Here is a 19970-nt window from a genome sequence, read left to right on the forward strand (position 1 = left end):
GCTCCCATGTCAGGGACAAATGGGGTGCTGTGGATGGAGCACTGAGCACAGGGTTTGGAGCACACAGGGCAGTGAAGGTGGGGAGGTGGGCCATGATACTGGGGAGGCCCCCCAGTAATCAGTCTTTTTGCTTCAGTCACCAGGCCTCCAACACAGAGCCTGAACCAGAGGCAGATGACACTCCTGAGACCAGATCAAGTGCAGCCTCTTCCTCAGCAGTGGGGACACGGCTAAGAGACTCGGGGCACCCCAGGCCAGCTCCTCCCACCCTGATGGGAAGGAGAACATTGTAAGCCTTTTCCTTGGGTCTCTGGAGCCCAAGAGAGAGGGGATCACGCACCCAACTCTCTGACATCTCTACCCCAGCACCTATTTACCTGTTGGGGAGGGGCAACATTTATTTGTTGTTCATAGTAAATGTTAGATTAAAATCCTATTTGTTTTCCAGCCTGGGAGTGGTGGTGTGGTTCTTTCACTTCCTGTGCTCGTGTAAATGAGACACAGAATCTCACATTCCTCCTTGAATTAAGGAATCTTGCAGGGTCACAGCTTATTGTATGTGGAAGAAGAGAAAAGAGCCAGCCCCCCTTCCTGGCTGCTGAAGGACACCCCCAAGTCCCCCTTCCTCAGAGGACAGGCTCATTTCAGTGTGGTTCACCTGGGCCAGGAGCAGAGACAGCCCCTCAGAACACCTGGGATTTAGAGGTTGGAGGGACTTTCACAGGCATACAACAACCAAGGAAATGTGGGTGTCTTGCACATAGCACTAGCCATGACCATGTCCTGCCCCAGGACAGCGGCTGCCTTTCTACAGCTTTGGAGAAAGAAGGAATGTTTTCTGCTTCTCTTGTTGAGGTTTCTTATGACCAAATATTGGAACTTGTAGTTTTCTTATCACTCTCTTCATTGCAGCAGGAGGAAGTGGGTAAATACATATAAAAAGATAAAAAAATTGCATGTGGAAAGGACAAAGCCAGAGGAAGGTCACTTGCAGACAGACTGAGGGCAGGCAGGACTCTCCCTCCTCAGTTGCCCTCCAGGGGCTCTGTGATCACCCTTGACCTAGATGGGAACCCTCCTGGGATCCTTGTCCATGACCTCAGAATTCCTTTTCCTGTTGGTTTCTTATCTAGGGTAAAGATTTTTGATGCAGGTTTTAAGGCTACAGCTGGGCTTCCTTCATAAACATCACTGCTCCCTGTGAACTAGAATTTCCAGCATCCCTGCACTTCCTAATACAATTCATTTTGGGCAGAAATTTCTCTTCCTCAGTCAAATTATTGTAGGATTTCTCCATAGATGTGGTCTGAGAGAATGAAGGTAATGTAGTCCGGGTGGGGGTCATGGACATTTCCACCACAGCCTCATATGACTTAATCTTTCCTTCATGGTCACTTGGTGGCTATAGTTATGCATTCAGTGTCTCCTAAGGCCCAGTAGCAAATAAAAGGCTGTTTCTCCAAAGGCGAGTATTATCTGCAGTGCTGTGTTCCCAAATGCTAACAGTCTGTGTTGTGATCCCTCGATTGGGGCCTGCTAATGGCACCACCCAACATCTCCACATGCAGCGACACTTCCAGCACCATGGAGTCTGCTGGATCATACGGCCCAAATGGCAGAGCAGCCTACCCAGCAGCCTGCACCTCTTGTAGAGCCTTCTTGTTCTGGGTCCTACTCAAGACTAGCAGCTTTTGGGTCACTCAGTCAATGAGCTTGAGTCACCCACCCTATAAGGATTCTGTTGCCTCCAAAATACAAAGAGGCCCACTAGGCATTATGCCTCTTTTTGTTCATAGGAGGGAAGGGGCCAGATTGCACTACTTATCCTTCACCTTACAAGTGATATCTTAACATGAGAACACCCCTGGACTCCTAGAAATTTCACTGAGGAGGGCCACCCTGAATTTTTGTCAGATTTATTTCCTGCCTGGTGACACACTATGTCTTCCCGATAAGACTAGATGAGTTTCTACTCGTTGCTGACTAGATGGAATCAGCATCCCCGCATGATCCTGTCACCTGGATGGTGCGATTCCCTGCTTCCATTGAGTTACAGTTTCCCACACACGTACAGGCAGTGGCCCCTTCTATTTCTTTATACCCACTCTCTGCTCACTTTTCTGTTGTGTCTTTTGTGTTTTCTTACTGATTTGAAGTTTTTTTTTTTTAGATATTCTATAAAGTAATCCTTTGTTGGTTCATATCTATTGTAGATATTTCCTCCTATTCTGGCCCTTGTATTTTATTTTCTATTTTTAGGTTGTTGACATATATTAATAAGTTAATTCTATATATTGAGCTTATATCCAGCGACCTTGCTAAGATTCACTTCTTCATTGTAATAATTGGTAGATTATAGTGAATTTCCCATTCACGCAATGGTACCATCTGTGCCTAATGGCAGTTTGATTTCTTGCTTGTTGATCCTTATGCCTTTTTTTTCTTTTTACTGTGTTAATGCCTTGACTCCCCTTCTAGTAGAATGTTGAAAAAATGAGTGATAGCTGGCATCTCTGCCTGGTTTTCATCCTAGGGGAAAAAGCTTTCAATAATTCTGTAGTAAGTATGATGTTTGCTATGGGTTCATTTTAAATAAACTTAATCAGATTAAAGAAGTTGCCTACTTTTACTATTTTGTTGAGTTTTTAAAAAATGAATTCATATTTAATTTTATTAAATTATGTTTCACATTGATTCTAGATGATGATACAATTTTCTCCTTTATTTTTCTTCCAATGGGATGGTTTCTGTGATTAACTTTTGAATGCTAAATCACCCTTGTATTTTTTAGTATATGCCACTTAGTACTGATGTATTCTATTTTCATTGATGGCTGAATTCATAGAATAATGTTTTGCTTAGAATATTTATATCTGTGTTTCTGAAAGAGATGATCTGTCATTTTTTTTTCCTCCTAATGATCCTGTCAAATATAGTCTCAATTAGATGCTGGCCTTATAAAATAAATTGAAAAGTATTCCCTCTTTTCCTCCCCTTCAAGAGAGTTTGAAAAATTTAGGTGTTTTTCTTCCTTATGTTTGGAATCTTTCAATAGTCTTGGTCTGGAGTTTTCTCTTGGCAAGTGTTTTGTTGTTGTTGATTCGTTGGTTGATTTGATTTTTAAAGATTTTATTTATTTATTTTTTCCCCCCAAATCCCCAGTACATAGTTGTATGTCATAGCTGTACATTCTTCTAGTTGCTGTATGTGGGACACGGCCTCAGCGTGGCCGGAGAAGCAGTGTGTCAGTGCGCGCCCGGGATCCGAACCCGGGCCGCCAGCAGCAGAGCGCACGCACTTAACCACTAAGCCACGGGGCCGGCCCTGATTTGATTTTTAAATAATTGATCTGCCTTATTGAATAGATAGAAAAGTTTTCCTCTTTTATGTTTTTTTGTGTGTGTCACTTTTGATAAGTTATGCTTTAAAATTTGGTCCGGGGCCAGTCTGGTGGCACAAGCGGTTAAGTGCGCAAGCCCTGTTTCAGCAGCCCGGGGGTCGCAGGTTTGGATCCCAGGCGCACACTGACGCACCACTTGTCGAGCCATGCTGTGGCAGCATCCCATATAAAATAGAGGAAGATGGGCCTGGATGTTAGCTCAGGGCTTATCTTCCTCACAAAAAATAATTAACTAAATAAAATAAAATTTGGTCCATTTTGATCCCCGTTGTGAAATTTTTATCCTAGATATTTCCTAAAATCTGCTTCGCATCTTCTTAATGTCTGTGGGTCCTGTAGAGGATGAGTGTGTTTTGATTCCTGATATTGGTAATTCAGTTTCTTCTTTTTCTTTTCTTTCTTTCATCTATTTTGCTAGGGGTTTATTAATTTTATTAATGGCAACAAAACACAACTTTTAGCCTTGTTGATTTGCTTCTATTGTATTTTTCTATGTCATTGATTTCTGCTCTTATATTTACTGTTGCCTCACTTGTATACTCTTCCATTTTGATAGTTCTTTTTTTACTTCTTGGCAAGGAAGCTGAGCTTAATGATATCAGTCTTTCCGCTATTCTAATTGACTCATTGAAGGCTATAAATTTCCCTCTAAGTAGTGATCTAGCTACTAGTGATCTAGCTACAGCAGCATGTCTACACTGCTGTTTTTCCAAACTCTGTGCTTGTTTCTATGATAGAAGTATATATAGAGTACAGTAGGTACCCCCAAACAGAATGGTCAAGTTTAGGTATCCACAAAGACTCCTTCAACGTGTTTGTACTGTGTCTTGTAAAATGAGAAAGTAAGCTGTTAAAAATTAAAGGATGCTCAAATGCAGTAAGAGTCTGAGACCCCTATATAGTAGTTCAAAACTATTGTGGCGCCAGTGATACTGGCTCAAGACAAGGTTGACACAAGGGAAGCCATATTGTACAAAAGAAACCCTATTGTAACTTTGAATGACCTCTGACTAACTAAGCCAGCTGGATATGCACCCTCCAGGAGATCTAACTCTCTGTAGATTTTACGACCCCTGCTTGTGCATGTACCTCCCAGCTGCAATAAGATCATAACTTTGTTCTTTTGAGTTCCCTAGGAATGTGATGACCCCCAAACAGAGAGTCTATGCTGATAGCGACTTCAATGAAAACTGAAAGGTCTGGTGTGGCGACTCCCAGTCTGTAATACCAGAGAGTCAACATTCCTAACTCCCTCCGCTATAACCCACTGGCCCATATAACTGCTGTAAGATTTTGTGCCCCCTTAAGATGGTTCTTTGGGACATTAGTCGGTCATCTTCTCTCTTGCCAGCAAGCGGGAATAAAATGCCCTTTCTCTGCCACCATCTTGCCTCTTGAAGATTGGCTTTTGTCTCTTGGTGAGCACATCATGCCCTTTTTTTGCGGTCACACCCGGAGGGGCAATGTACACAATGGCAGGGCATTAAGGACCAGTCTAGAATCCTGGCAATACAGTATAGGAGCTTAGAGCAGGAGACATGGAGACAGAATGCCTCCTGGAACTCTGGCTTTGCCGTTTACTATGTTGGCAAGCTTAGTCCAGATCTTTGTGTCAGCTTCCTCATAGGTAATGTCTTCTGTTAAGATTAAATGATTTTATATTTATATGTCCTCACACAAGAGGGATTTGTTACTCACACAAGAGGGATTTGTTAATCAGAGCCTGCTCTTAAAGAGAACAGTCACTCTAGGACACAGAGGAGGAAGAATAGGCCACTGTGGACACATGTGTCAACCAGGCACCTGTGAAGGTGGATGTGTAACCACAGGACCTCCAGGACCAGTTCAACTGACCCCATCCCTTATCAACAGAGTGATTAAGAATTGTCTTTCAGAAAAAATGCAAAGTCATATAGCCAGAGTATGTGTAAAAGAAGAAACTGTGACCTGAAACGACCTCAGAACTAAAGATTCTCCTCCCCATAGAACCCAAGGACCAGACTTGACCAGAACTTGAAAGTCAGACTCTCATTGGAAGCGAAGACTCTCTCATTCAGGAAGATCCAGTGTTAAAATTCCTTCCTCACCCAGTCATAAATGTTTAAAACCTTACCATAAATGCTCAAAGCCCACCAATCAAAACCTGTCCCACCAGCATTTCCACAGGCCAGCCTGTTCTCCCTGACCTCTTAAATTTCACCCCAAATCCTGAATCAGGGAGGCAGATCTGAGGGCACATGCCCCCTGTCTCCCTGCAGACAGATCTTGCAGAATAAAAGCTGATTTCTCCCCCAAAGGCTGATGCCATAATTATTTGGCTTGTGTATGAGCATCCGGCAGAGAACCCCAATTTTGTGCAGTAAGAGATGCCCAAGCCAACCCTTGCCCCAGGTTGGCTGAAGGGCATGGACCTCAGGACACACGGATTCCACAGTGTGGTTAAAAAAAGGGGCACCTCCAGAGGGGCCAGGACAGATGGGGGACCGGGCGCCCCGTTGGGAGACGTGAGAGCACAGCCCAGGGAGGTGCAGGGGCAGCTGGGCAGGCGGGAGGACGACAGGGCAGAGTGGGGGAAGGGGCGTACCCCGGTGGCATGGGCTTTGGAACCAGGCCCCGCAGGCCAGGAAGACTGTCCCCTTTACTGAGCACTGCAGGACCCGGCCCACCACAGAGGAAGGGGGTGGGACCGCCCAGGCCACACCCCGGCCAGACATTCCCCTCCCCCCCCACCTGTGGCACCGGAGCCTGTCCCAAGACGCCCAGGACCCCGCCATGCACGGGGCGCCATCTCCGCGCCAATTCGGGTCCCCGTCCCGGCCGTCCTCCACCAGCTCCGTCCCGCTTCAGGCCACGCCCCGCCGGTGAACCCCGCCCGGGGACCCCTCAGCGTTCCATTCACCGCCCCCACGCCTCGGGCTCCGCCCCACACTGGCGCAGCCTGGACCTTGCGGTGGCCAGTCTCGCGGGAGGTCACCAGTCCCCGCCCCCCCGACCCCCTCCGGCCCCCTCGCCCCAATTGCCGGTCCCCCATCCCCGTTGTCACCCCCCCTCTCCCCTCCCCCGCCCACTTGACGCTCATTGGTTTCCTTCCCTTGCAGGGGGCGGGGCCAGCGGGGAGCGCTGCAGGATTGGTCAGCGGCGCAGAGCGCGCCGGCTCGCGCCACACACAGCATTGTGGTCTGATGGTGAGAAGACGCGACCGCTTCATTTGCCTCAGCCAGCGGCTTCCTTCTCGTCAGATTCCGTCACCTGCGGCACCGCTGCTGCCTCGGTCGCCTCGGACTCTGCAGCCACCGACCGCATCCTCTCAGCCCCGCTGCGGCCTCCCGCAGGCCCGCCGCGGGCACGCCGTCTGCCGCGGGACAGGTGACTGAGAGGTCGCGGACGGGGTCGGAGCTCAGGGGCCGGGTCAGGGGTCAGGGGTCAGCCGAATTCTTGGGCGGGGCCGGGGAGCGGGGGTCAGGGGTCGAGCTGAGGTGGGGGCCAGGCTTGGGATCTGGGGTCGGGGTCAGGGCGGGGGCCGGGGACTTGGGCTGGAGTCGGGGTCGAAAAGTTGTTGGAAAGTCAGCCTTTTGTTGTTCTCTTGCTCCTGTGCAAGTCCTGTGCTTTTCCTGGGCCCGATTTTAGGATTTTCTGCCCCTCCCTATGCGGGTGCCCGCCCACGTGCTCGTGCCTGTGTTCTCTCCGTCCTACTTGGGTTCACAGAACTTTTTCAGTTGTGCATTGAGTCTTTGGTCAGGTTTGGGGAATTCTCAGCCATTTTTCGTTCGAACGCCGCGATCGCCCCGTTCTTTCTCCTCTGTCTTTCTGGTTACACGGACGTGAGACCTGGACTGTGTCCCACGTCTCTCATGCTCATTCTTTCTTCTATTTTCTTCTCTCTGAGCTTCGGTTTCAGATCCAAATGTCTGCAAGTTTGGATGTTTCCTGCTGGACCTGTCTGAGCTTTTGTAATTAGTTCTGCCCTTCTGGCTGCTTGACTTTTAAGGCGTCCAATAACTTCTGAATTGCAGATAGACATTTTTCAGTGATAGAACGTCCATTTGATTACTTTTCTATAGATTCCAAGACTGTTGTAATTCTTCATCTTTTCATCCGTTTATTTCTCTCTTCCTGTTTTTCCACGTTAATCATTTTTTCTTGTCAAACTTATTGAGGAATGTTTTACATAAAATAAACGGCATCCGTTCAAGGTGTACCATTTGATGAGTTTGACAGTCGTGTACAGCCATGAGACGGAGCATTTCCGTCACCCCCCAGGGATCCCTGTGTCCCTTTGCGGTCTATCCCTTGCTCTGCCTCTGGGTTCCGGGAAAACACAGACACACTTTTGTCATTTTAGAGTGGTTTGCATTTTGTATTAATGTAATCACACCCTGTGTGCTGTTTCTGTCTGGCTTCTTTCACTCAGTGTGCTGATTTTGAGATTGGTCCATGTCATGAGTTGTCTTTATAGACCCCTTTATCGGCTTGAGGAAATTTCCTTCTTTTTCTTGTTTTTTGTCAAATGATTTTCTGCATTTATTGAGATAATCATAGCTTATTTTTCCTTTCTTCTGTTAATATTTTGAATTGCATTTGTTGAATTTTGAATGTTAAACCAACCTTGCGTTCCTAGGTTGAAGCCCACTTGGTCCTAATGGATTATCTTTTTCATCCATGTATCAATCTATCTTTCTATCTCTGTATCTATTTTCCTGAGTTTGATTTGCTGTTACTTTTTTTGTGTGTGTGAGGAAGATCGGCCCAGAGCTAACATCTGCCAATCCTCCTTTTTGCTGAGGAAGACTGGCCCTGGGCTAAACATCCGTGCCCATCTTCCTCCACTTTATATGGGACGCCACCACAGCATGGCCTGACAAACGGTGTATCTGTGCGTGTCCAGGATCCGACCCAGTGAACCCCTGGGCGCAGCAGCGGAGCGCGCGCACTTAACCGCTTGTGCCACTACGCGGGCCCCTACTGTTACTTTTTAAAGGACTTTTACATCTGTGATCAGAAAGGAACCTGTTCAGTAGTTGTCTTTTCTTATAGTATCTTTGCTTGGTTTTGTGATGGAATAAATGTATTGGGCTGTTTCCTCCTCCATTTGCTGAAAGAGTTTGTGTTGGATTGTATCTTTGTTTTCTTAAATTTTGGATAGAATTCATCCAGACCTCAAGTTTTCTTTGTGGGAAGATTTTTAATTAAGAATTTAGTTTTTTAAAACTTTTCGAGGCCGGCCCTGTGGCGCAACCGGTTAAGTGTGCACATTTCGCTGCGGATACCCAGGGTTCGAAGGTTCGGATCCCAGGCGCACACCGACGCCCCGCCTGGCAAGCCATGCTGTGGCGGCCTCCCATATAAAGTGGAGGAAGATGGGCATGGATGTTAGCCCAGGGCCAGTCTTCCTCAGCAAATAGAGGAGGATTGGCAACGGATGTTAGCTCAGGGCTAATCTTCCTCACAAAAAATAAATAAATAAATAAAAGTTTTCATATTTTTGTGTCCTGAGTCAATTTTATTAATTTATGTTTTGTAAGATATTGATTTTTTTCTAAGTTATCAAGTTCAGGGATATAATGTTTCTCTTTATATCGCATCATTATCCTTTTCACTATTGTAAGATCTATACTGACGGGAGTGTCCTCCAGAAGGAAAATGGTGGGTCATTTGAGAAGAGCGGGCGTGATGGTGAAGGTGGAACAGAGACGGGAGGGCGGGGGATGGTGGAGGAGAGAGGGGCTGAGGGGCCGGAGGAGAAAGGGGAGGAACTTGGGTGGCAGGAGGAGAGGAACTGACTTCCACATCATCTGCCAAACAATCCCAGAGGGCGGGCCCTGGGGAGGAGCTCCGTGAGGACCACCCGCGCCCCCGCACACGGGCAGGACAGTGACTCCGTCTGGGTGCCACCGTGAGGTGACGGCCCGTCGGGCTCTGCGCACAGCGGAGTCCCCGTCCCCGCTGCAGGTCGCGACGGCGCCGACCGCGGGCCCCAAGTTTAGTCTCGGCCTCCTGCTCGCGCTCCTGCTGCTGCGGCGGGACGGTGCCCGGGCGGCGCGCGGCCGTGAGTTTGGGATGGAACCTGCGGGAAGTGTGGGGGGGGGGAGGGCATAGATTAGGATCGGGGGAGGGGACACGGGCTCCCGGGCGCTCAGGTGTCTTGGCCGGTGGCGCTGCCATCTCCCCTTAAGTTTTCATCCCTGGGCTCCAGTCCCCCCTCTGGTTGTCACCTCTGGCCAAGCGGAGGGCGGGTAAAGAGCCCACTTGGGCGAATAAGAAAGTCCGGAGAATGGGAGAGAGCGCGGCGGGAAAGGCTGCTGAAGCCCCCAGTGCCCAGCCCGCCCGCGCCCCGGGAAGTGGGAGCCCGGGACCCTAGCACCCGAGCCGTGGCCAGGACAGGGCGCGTCCCCGCAGGGGCTTAAACCCAGACGCAGCCTGCCCTCGTCTGCTGGCGCCACTATTCCCACACACCCTCCATCCTGCCCACCTCTCTCCCCCAGGAGCTTCACCGCAGGCATGCACGCACACACGTGCAGCCAGCCGCTGTCCCTCAGGAGCCCCTGCTCCTCCACCCCAGCTCACACCCTTTCCCTGCCCGCCTCACCCCGTCCCCATGCTCCCCAGGGCCTCCAACACCTTCCCAAATGGGAGCTGTCTCTAATCACCTCTCTACCAAGTGACACCTTATCCGCCTACCTGAGCACACACTCCGGCAAAATTCTCCACACCTGGCAGCCAGAACCTGGACTAGGAGGGATGGGAGGCAGGGGCGTGGCTTCTTGCCAGGCAGACACCTCCTCCTCCTCCTCTAGCAGGCGAGGTGCACTAGCCTTGAACTCCTGGCAGGGGCAGTGTTGGCTCTGCAGCCCAGCCCTTCAGAGAGTCTCTTGCTGTGGCAGAGATGGGGGTGAGGGCAGCCTAGAGGTCATTTTTCCCCAACCCCAATGCTCACCTGTGTTTCTCCTTCACAGATGCTGGCTCTCTTTGCTATGACTTCACTATCATTCCTGAGCCCAGACCTGGACAAGCACGGTGTGAGGTTCAAGGCCAGGTAGATGGAAAGACTTTTCTTTCCTATGACTGTGGCAGAGACGAGGTGAAATCCTTGAGTCTCCTGGGAGAAGAGGTGAATGGCACGAGGGCCTGGCAGGAACAGATGGAAACGCTGAGAGACGTGGGGGACTTGCTCAGACAGCGACTTCCAGACATTAAACCAGAGAAATACACAGACAGGGGTAAGTGAGAAAGTCCAAGTGCAGGACGGAGCAGGTTGTGGGGTAAGAGGCCTTGATGGTACTCATGTCAAATCAAAGAATGGATGTTGGTCATTTCCAAGTAGCCCAGCAGAAACGGCAGGCCTGGGAGGAGACAACAGGATAGATACAAAGGGGTCCAGAGGGGCTGGACAGTGGGATGGCGGGGGGCAAAGGATTTATCCAGAACAGAGGATGACCTCTTTCCCATGGGTGGGTGGCAGATCCTCTCCCCATGCAGGGCAGGATGATGTGTCAGTGTAAAGCCCATGGACACATGAGCGCATCCTGGCAGCGGCTTCCATGGACAGATGTTCCTCCTCTTTGACTCGGAGAATGGAACCTGGACGGTGCTTCAACCTGGAGGCAGACGGATGAGAGACATGTGGGAGAGTGACAGGGACATGACTGAGTTCTTCACAAAGATCTCGATGGGAGACTGCAGGAGATGGCTTGAAAATTTCTCCATCCACTGGTTGAAAACGCAGGAGACAACAGGTACCAGAAAAGAGAAGGAGGGAGTGGTAGCTCTCTGGAGATTAGAGCAGCCTGCCCCACCTTCTGTGTGTGTGTCGGTGTGTGTGTGTGCGCGCGCACACGCCTGTGTGTTTGAAACGGTGATCCATCCACGGTGAGTTCTTCTTGGTAAAATAATGGCCATAGGTAGCTACTAATGTCCTTCCTTTCCCTTCTCAGCTCCTGACATCTCTTCCTCACTGCACATCCCTCTTGTCCACTCACCATGGATTCTGGCTGACCCCAAACATGAGGGCATCATTCTGTTTCCAGAACTTTTCTTCTTACTGTTTGCTCTTCTTAGCCTCATTTTTCTTTTTCATCTCACCTGGTCTATTTCTGGAAATGCTTCAATATCACCTCAAATGTCAGCTCCTGAGAGAACTTCTCTACCACCATCCTCAGGTGTCACCTCTTCTGTCACAGCAGGAGTATTGGTTTCCTTTCCAGGAGGAAAGGGGAGGGGCCCACACCAAGGCTTAGGGCTTGTGGATGCTAAAGGGGTTTAGGAAAGTCAGGCCTGACTCAGACCCAAATCCCTGTTTGGAAGAGTCTACTTGGGCCCAGTGGGGGTGGTGTGGGGACAGCAGACACACAAGTCGTGGGCAGGACTCACATTTGGGGGAGAGCCCCATGGTGGCTCCATGTGGGGTGTCAAGGAGAAGAGGACTCATCCAGGGGGCTAAGAGGAGAGGGGCCTGGGTCTAATCCCGGGAAGAGAGCTGGGAAGGCCTTGCAGACTCATGTCAAAAGGCTCGAGTTCAAGGCTGCATTCTCACACAAAGTGCCTTAGGTCCCAGCTGGTGAGGCAGAAGGTGAACAGTAGAGTCTATGTAGGTGAGATTAAGAGGAGGCCAGTTCTCCAGGGAAGAAGGGGAATTCTGGTTCAGCCTATTGCATGCGCCTGGCAGCCAGCCTCCTGCAGACCCCAGATCCTGAGTCACTGATTGGTCCCTCCCTGGAGCAGAGGTGACTTAGGAGAGAGGTGAGACTGAGCTGCTGTTGATGCTCACAGCTGGAGCTGGACCAGCAATGGGTGGGGCGGGGACAGGGACCCTCACACTGAGAGCTATGTGTGCTGCCAGCTAAGAGGCTAGGGGAGGAGAAAAAGAAGGATGCTTGGCTGCACCCCTCCCCATCGCTACAGGTATCAGGATGCAGGCCCTTCTCTTCCATCAGAGCTCCCACCAGGTCCTCCCATCAGAGTGAGAATCAGGACCTGAGTAAAGGGAACAGACCGACTCATTACACACTCTAGTCCTCTGCCTAAACTTTTGACATCAAGGCCTTGGGCTGCCTGTGATGTGGTAAGGGAGGAGGAGGTTGATACAAGCTGGTGGAACCAGGGAGGTGGTGACAGATCGGGGAAATACATGAGCCTCAGTGAGGGCAGCGCTGGAGATGGGGAGTCACTGGGGAGCTGACCCCGGAGAACTCACCCAGGATTTCCTCTGCCACTTAGACCAACACTGTTTCTTTTCTGAAGAAAAGATGCTCCTAAGAAGCCCCTGAGAGTGTGGTCTGTGTCACCACTCTGCCTTTTGGTTGGCCGCCTTTGGGTCACCTGCTGTGCATTTCTAGACCACCAGGAATTCAAACTTTAGAACTCCAGAGCCCACTTTCAGATGCTGATGAGAAAGTCCACGCAATATCTCAGGTTCCTTATTGCATTTGGCGATTCTCCTAGTCAGCGCCTTTTCTTCACATATTACGCCACTCCGTCTTGGTGCTCAGTGCTGGAATGCCTGCACTTCAGCTCAATTTGAGCTGCTTGAGCAAGAAATATGAAAAAGGAGAACACTTTCCATCTTCTCCTTTGGGTTTGGAAAATGACATTCTTGTCTGCATCCTGACCCTGTTCTTGCGAATGATAGTGCTGGAAAAATATTGTGTGAGACCACAGAGCTTCAGGGATTCTTTCTCTGTCCTGGGAAACAACCTCATTGTCTTTTCAACAGATCAATGTTTCATTTATGATTTTTGCTTTTCGTAACCTACTACCCGACAATGACATTTCAATAAACCTCTCTATATTCTAAAAAAATTATTTTGGAATTTTCTTTTCTTACCCAGTAGAGAATTTATGGCATCGCTATTCCTCCACATTGCGGGGCACTTATGACTGGTGATTCTGCTAGATTTTTTGGAAACCTGCAATTAACTAGCAGTCCAGCTGTGGTCTAAATGAGGTATCCTGATACCTCATGTAAACAAATATTCTGGGAATTTAGGAAGGAGACTCTTTCTGATGTCAGCCCAGATCCCCCACCCCAGCAGTGACTCTCCTGTGATCCCTCCACCTGACTCTGCTCTTTCAGTGAGAAGTCAGTCTTCACAGCAGAAACAGCTCTGCTTCTAAAGGTTGTTTTACTTCCCCTCCGACAGAGGATCAGTATGTGGAATATAGAATGACCTCCTACAAATACATACGAGTAAGTCCAGTTCTGCTAACATTTGAGCAAATGTTTTGAGCAGTTCACGAAAGGTGAATAAGCCTATGAAAAGACTGAACATATTCCAGATCATCAAGATAACACAAAAGAAAAATGAGTACCCTTACACATCAAGCAAATGGACAAACTCTTAAATATAGCAAGTCGTGGCCAGGAAATGGAATAACTGGAGTTCTCTTACATAACTTGAATCACTCCTTTGACATGTGTTTCACCAGATCCTACCAGGGGATGATGTGTTTGTCCTACTACACAGCATTCCCAGTGTTCATTCCAGGCTGGCAAACATGGACCACAAAGCATGTAGATAGTCTTTATTGTAGTGCTGTGTCATAGTAAAAAACTAGAGTTAAGATATCCAACTGAAGTAGGATATATTTTTCAATCTAGTTAAAGATTTCTATTTCTCTCTACATCAGAGTGGATTATCTGAAATACTATTAAAAATAAGACCACCAAATGACAGATAATGAAACTTATAAACTTTTCAAATACATATTGGAAAACTTCTGGTTGACATACAATAGCAGTGGCTACATAAAAATAAAAATAAATCTCTCCAGATACATTTAAAAATTACCCAGATCAACAAAAGGGACAAATAAAATACCTTAACCCACATCTTTAGCTGATCAAGGAAATGAAAAATACCTAACTCCATCAGTTCCTTTGACTCTAAAGCACATGATTACAATGGTGAGACTTGACTGGGGTCTGAGGAGTAGAGAGTAGTCATATATGGAAGGGAAGTCTATTTCAGTGATTCCATTGTGATGGAGGGGAGCGGCCTGGTTTGTAGGAAATACACGCTAAGTGTATGGCATCAGAGGACATCAGGAAAAATGAGGGGACGTCAGTGTGACAGCTCACTGTCATATGGTTCAGCAAGAGAGGTGCTCTGCACAGAACTCATAACTTCTCTATCACTTTATGCTTGTGTCAAAAATTTTTTTTGTTACTGAAGATGGGAGTGGAAGAGACACTTAATTTTCAGAAAGGGATGTAAGAAGGTAAATGCCTCAAGAAATAAAATAGAGATCCTGCTGCTTTTTAGAGGCAGGTCTTCCCCCGATGTTCCCTTCTCACCCTTCTGTGCTCCACCTTTCTCAGCCTCTCGCTCCTCGACCTCATCACATGGTCAGCCCAGGCCCTTCTAGAGACTAAAGCAGCTCAGACCAGGAATGAGGGGTGTGCAAATTCACTGTTACAGATCCTGACCCTCACTAGGATGCAGGAGCTGGCAGGTGACTGACTCAGAGAAAAGGGCTTAGCAGCTCTTCTAAGATTAGATCCTCCCTCTAAGGTGTGTGTGTGTGTGTGTGCTCCCAATCACTTTTCTGCTTGAAACTCATGACTGCCAGGGGATTTCCCACACATCCTCCCTGTCCCATTTCACCTCCTGGAATCTCTCTCTCTCCAATACCCTAAGGTGAAGTCACTCTGGCCTACCTGCTGATCCTCCCCATCATGCTTCCATGCTGTTCTCGCATATTCCTGTCGGGTATTCTGGTTCCCACTGGCCAAGAGCCAGCTGACCCTGAAAGATATCCCTTCTGTTTTAATCAGGGTTTCCAAGAGAAACAAAACCAGTACGATGTGGGGAGAGAGAGAGAGACTTATTATAAGGAATTGCCTCATGTGGCTATGGAGGCTGTCAAGTCCACAATCTGCAGTGTGGACTGGCTCACTGGAGCCCCGTGGAGCCCATGGCACAGATGAAGTCTGAAGGCAGTCTGCTGGAGGATTCCCTCTTCTTAGGAGATGTCAGCCTTATTGTTTGTTTCAGCCCTCAACTGATTTGAGAAGGTCTACCAACCTTATGGAAGACAATCTGCTTTACATAAAGTTCATCAATTTAAATGTTAATCTCCCCCAATACATTCTGCAAGTTGACCAATGAAATTATCCATCACACATCCCCAGGATAAAAGAATCACCTCCTTTCCCCTCCTCTGTGTCCTAAGACCCAAGTCCATAGTAAGAATATCACACTTGGTGAGAGGTATTTGTATATTTGGGCACTCCACACTTCAAGTGGGCATTGGGAATAGAATGTGTCCCTTTATCACTTTTGTAAAACAGAGTCTAAAACACGCTGTTGTTCAATCACTCTGTGATCAATTGAATTCCCTTGGGGAACAGGAGCAGAAAGAGGGGTCCCCTCATGCGTGGAGGCCCACTTTACAGCACAACCATCCATAGCGAAAGCATCCCCAAATCCATGGCTTTAACTCCATCACCACTCGGTTCATCAGAATGAACACTCCAGCCATCCCCAACAGGGAGACCCTAATGCAGCATTACCTGCTCCTTGTGAGGCCAGTGGGTATTGTGGACAGAAGTGAGAGAGAGGTTGGAGTCCAGTGGTCCCTGGCTCTTGGGAGGTCTTTGCCTGGTGTGAAACCTGGGGAGATACCTGAATTCCATTCTGTCCCTATTCAGTGAGTCTTTTCCCTATTAAACAAGAAAATAGAGTAAGTCCTCCTACTGCACACATTCTACATATGGAAAGGATGAGCTCCAAGTGATAATAAGTCCCTAATGTCCTCAGGCTGTGGGAAAGTGGAGGAGGCCTATAGCAGGGCACAGGGCCTGTCTGTATTTGAGGATAGGGACATGGGATAGCAGCAAATTCTGTGAATTAACAGGTATAAAGGAGACTAGAAAGTTCTGGCCTGATTCACTAGAGTCTCTACGCAGGAGGGGCGTGTGCTGTGTGGTGTGGAAGACAAGAGACACACAGGGGATGGGCAGGACCCCGGTTTGGGTGGGGCAAGAGCTTGGTGGGTCCAGGTGATCTGTGTGTGGGAAGAGACTCCCATGCATAGGGCTAGGGGACAGGGGCCTGGGTTTCATCCCTGGGAGGAGACAACCAGGAAGAGCCTGGCAGCCCCAACACAGGTGAGGTAGGCAAGTGACTGGGAGAATGGGAAGAAGGCAGAAGGCTGGCATTAGAGACCCAGCAGGATGGCCAGTGGGAGGAGGATGGGCCTCTGTGGGCATCTGGGCATTCGTGGCTCACCTTGCAAGCTCCTGGTCCCCAGACTCACGCGAGACCCCAGGGTGGGTAGAGTTGCTTCCTGAAGCTATTTTAGTGGGTGTGGACTATATAGATCACACTTCCAGAAATAGGAATCAGGAATCTGGATGAAATTATGGCTGCTTTGCCTGTGCTAGCTTCTTCCTCTTTCATTGAATCTGTTTCCACATTTGTAACATGGGTAACGCTACCTCAGGGAAGAGGTATGCTTGTCGTCCTCGGGGCAAAAGAGGACTCTGAAAGAGGTGACTTTGGTGAATAAGAAATGTAGGAGAATGGGAGGGGGGAGGGCAGGAGAGGGAGAGAGGGTGCAGCAGGAAAGGCTGCTGAAGCCCCCAGTGCCCAGCTCGCCCGCCCCTCGGGAAGTGGGAGCCTGAGCCCCTGGCAACCGAGGTGTGGTCAGGACAGGGGGCATTCCCGCAGGGACGTGACCCCCAGACGCTGCCTACCCTCCTTTGCTCACACAACTGTCCCCGCACACCCTCCATCCTGCCCACCGCTCGCCCCCGGGAACCTCCCAGGGCACCTGGCCAGCAGATCACGGCACATGCAGCCCCAGCCACTGGCCCCCAGGAGTCCCTGGTCCTCCACCCCAGCTCACACCCTTTCACTGCCCGCCTCACCCCGTCCCCCTGCACCCCAGGGCCTCCAACACCTTCCCAAATGGGAACTGTCCCTAATCACCTCTCTACCAACTGACACCTTATGCCCTTGCCTGAGGATACAGTCCAGTGAAAACTTCCACACATGGCCCGCAGAACCTGGGGTAGGATGGAGGGGAAACAAGGGGATGGTTTCCTGCCAGACAGACACCTCCTGGGACTCCTCCAGCAAGGAAGGGACTCTGACCTTTAATGGGTAAGGGGGAGGGACCAAACCCTTCAGAGATTCTCTCCCTGTCACAGATATGGGGGTGGGGAGTGCCTAAGGGTCCTTTTCTCCCAACCCCAACCCTCACCTGCGTTTTTCCTTCTCAGATGCTTGCTCGTTTTGCTATGACTTAACCATCATTCCTGAGCCCAGACCTGGACAACCATGGTGTGAGGTTCAAGGCCAGGTAGATGGAAAGACTTTTCTTTCCTATGACTGTGGCAGCGATGAGGTCAAATCCTTGAGTCTCCTGGGAGAGGAGGTGAATGGCACGAGGGTCTGGCAAGAACAGATGGAAACGCTGAGAGACGTGGGGGACTTGCTCAGACAGCAGCTCCCTGACATTGAACTGGAGAAATACATGGACAGGGGTAAGTTAGAAAGTCCAGGTGCAAGACGGAGCAGGTTGTGGGGTTAGCTGCATTTATTGTACTCATGTAAAAAAAAAAAAAAGGAGGGTGGTCCTTCACAAGTAGCCAAGCAGAAAGGGCAGGTCTCAGAGGAGAGATCAGGGCAGATACAGAGGGGCCCAGACGGGGTGGACAATGAGAGGGGACAAAGGATTTGTCAAGACTAGAGGCTGACCTCTTTGCCTTGGGGGCTGTGGCAGATCCTCTCCCCCTGCAGGGCAGGATGATGTGTCAGTGTAAAGCCCATGGACACATGAGCGCATCCTGGCAGTTCGGCTTCCATGGACAGATGTTCCTCCTCTTTGGCTCGGAGAATGGAACCTGGACGGTGCTTCAACCTGGAGGCAGACGGATGAGAGACATGTGGGAGAGTGACAGGGACGTGACTGAGTTCTTCAGAAAGATCTCGATGGGAGACTGCAGGAGATGGCTTGAAAATTTCTTGGTCCTCTGGTTGAAAATGCAGGAGACAACAGGTACCGGAGAAGAGAAGGAGGGAGTGGTAGCTCTCTGGAGATTAGAGCAGCCTGCCCCACCTTCTGTGTGTGTGTGTGTGTGTGTGTGTGTGTGTGTGTTTGAAACGGTGATCCATCCACGGTGAGTTCTTCTTGGGAGAACAATGGCCATAGGTAGCTTCTACTATCCTTCCTTTCCCTTCTCAGCTCCTGACATCTCTTCCTCACTGCACATCCGTCTGGTCCACTCACCATGGATTTCTGGCTGACCCCAAACATGAGGGCATCATTCTGTTTCCAGAACTTTTCTTCTTACTGTTTGCTCTTCTTAGCCTCGTTTTTCTTTTTCATCTCACCTGGTCTATTTCTGGAAATGCTTCAATATCACCTCAAATGTCAGCTCCTGAGAGAACTTCTCTACCACCATCCTCAGGTGTCACCTCCTCTTCTGTCACAGCAGGAGTATTGGTTACATTGTAACCTTTGTTCTTCCATTAGCTGTATGAGCCCCTTGGGGACAGGGCCCTTCTCCTTTCTCTCTTCCTCTCTCAAGGCCTGTCACAGTGGCTGCCACAAGTAGAGGGGTAGAAAATGTCTGCATTATAGGATTATCTGGGGCAGTAGGAGCTGAGAAGGAGTCTCCACAGAGGAGATCTGGGGTCTGGACAAGGTCTTTCACTTTTCTTTTTCCATTTCAGCATCACCAACCTCAGCCCCAGCTACAGCCCAATCCAGGGCCCCGGCCATCATGCCCATTGCCTGGATCCTCCTGGTGACACTCACCTGCTTTACTATCCTTGACATCCTAGGCTCAGTCCATTATATTACTAGGTACTGAGAGCAGATTGAGAGGGAAGGGAGGGACATATAGCCTGGAGGATAGGGAATGGTGAATTCCCACTCACCTTTTGCTCCTTCACTGAACTTTCTTATCATGGAAATGAGACCTGGTTAATAAGACCTCATGGCCCTTGACAGCAATAAGTTGGACAATTTCAGACCTGGGTTCTGCTATCTCCTCACTGGTAAGACCAGTGGGAAAGGGGAGGGGCCCACAAGGCTTAGGGCCTGTTGATAGTAAAGGGGTTTAGCAAAGTCAGGTCTGACTCAGACCAGATCCTCTCTTTGAGAGAGTCTATTTGGGCCAGTGGGAGGTGGTGTGGAGCACACAAGTCATGGGCAGGACTCGCTTTTGGGGGAGAGCCCATGGTGGCTCCACAGGCTGTGTTGAGGGGAACGGGACTCATCCAAGAGGCTAAGAGGAGAGGGGCCTGGGTCTAATCCCAGGAGGAGAGGTGGGAAGGCCTTGCAAACTCAACTCAAAAGGCTAGAGTTCAGGGGTGTGTTCTCACAGAAAGTGCCTTGGGTCACAGCAGGTAAGGCAGAAGGCGAACAGTAGAGACTGTGTATGTGAGATTAGGAGGAGGCCAGTTCTCCATGGAACGAGGAGAATTCTGTCTCAGCCTGTTGCATGCACCTGGCAGCCATCCTCCTGCAGACCCCACATCCTGAGCCACTGAGCAACTGCTCCCTGGAGGAGAGGTCAATTAGGAGATAGCTGGGACTGGACTGCAGTTGATGGTCACAGCAG

At 49.4% G+C, this 19970-nt stretch overlaps 1 protein-coding gene across 5 annotated transcripts in view; it reads left to right on the top strand.

Annotated features, from left to right (window-relative positions):
* LOC101397218 (UL16-binding protein 1-like) overlaps window positions 1-19970 on the top strand; it is a 139053-nt gene that overhangs the window by 109064 nt on the left and 10019 nt on the right. Inside the window, exons 1-6 of one of the 5 annotated variants that reach the window (XM_087425161.1) lie at window positions 6601-6766; window positions 10354-10617; window positions 10860-11133; window positions 17622-17885; window positions 18125-18400; window positions 19078-19210. In XM_087425161.1, coding sequence (XP_087281287.1) covers window positions 10947-11133; window positions 17622-17885; window positions 18125-18400; window positions 19078-19210 — 860 coding nt within the window. In that variant the 5' untranslated portion in view covers window positions 6601-6766; window positions 10354-10617; window positions 10860-10946. Of the gene's footprint in view, window positions 1-6600; window positions 6767-9209; window positions 9386-10353; window positions 10618-10859; window positions 11134-17621; window positions 17886-18124; window positions 18401-19077; window positions 19211-19970 lie in introns of those variants that run through there. The other 4 variants (XM_087425158.1, XM_087425159.1, XM_087425160.1 and 1 more) reach the window with 4 other exon arrangements.

This window comes from Ceratotherium simum, chromosome 38 (assembly GCF_057802395.1).
Source record: "Ceratotherium simum simum isolate JZ-2026a chromosome 38, ASM5780239v1, whole genome shotgun sequence".
In the NCBI taxonomy this organism is placed as follows: Eukaryota; Metazoa; Chordata; class Mammalia; order Perissodactyla; family Rhinocerotidae; genus Ceratotherium; species Ceratotherium simum.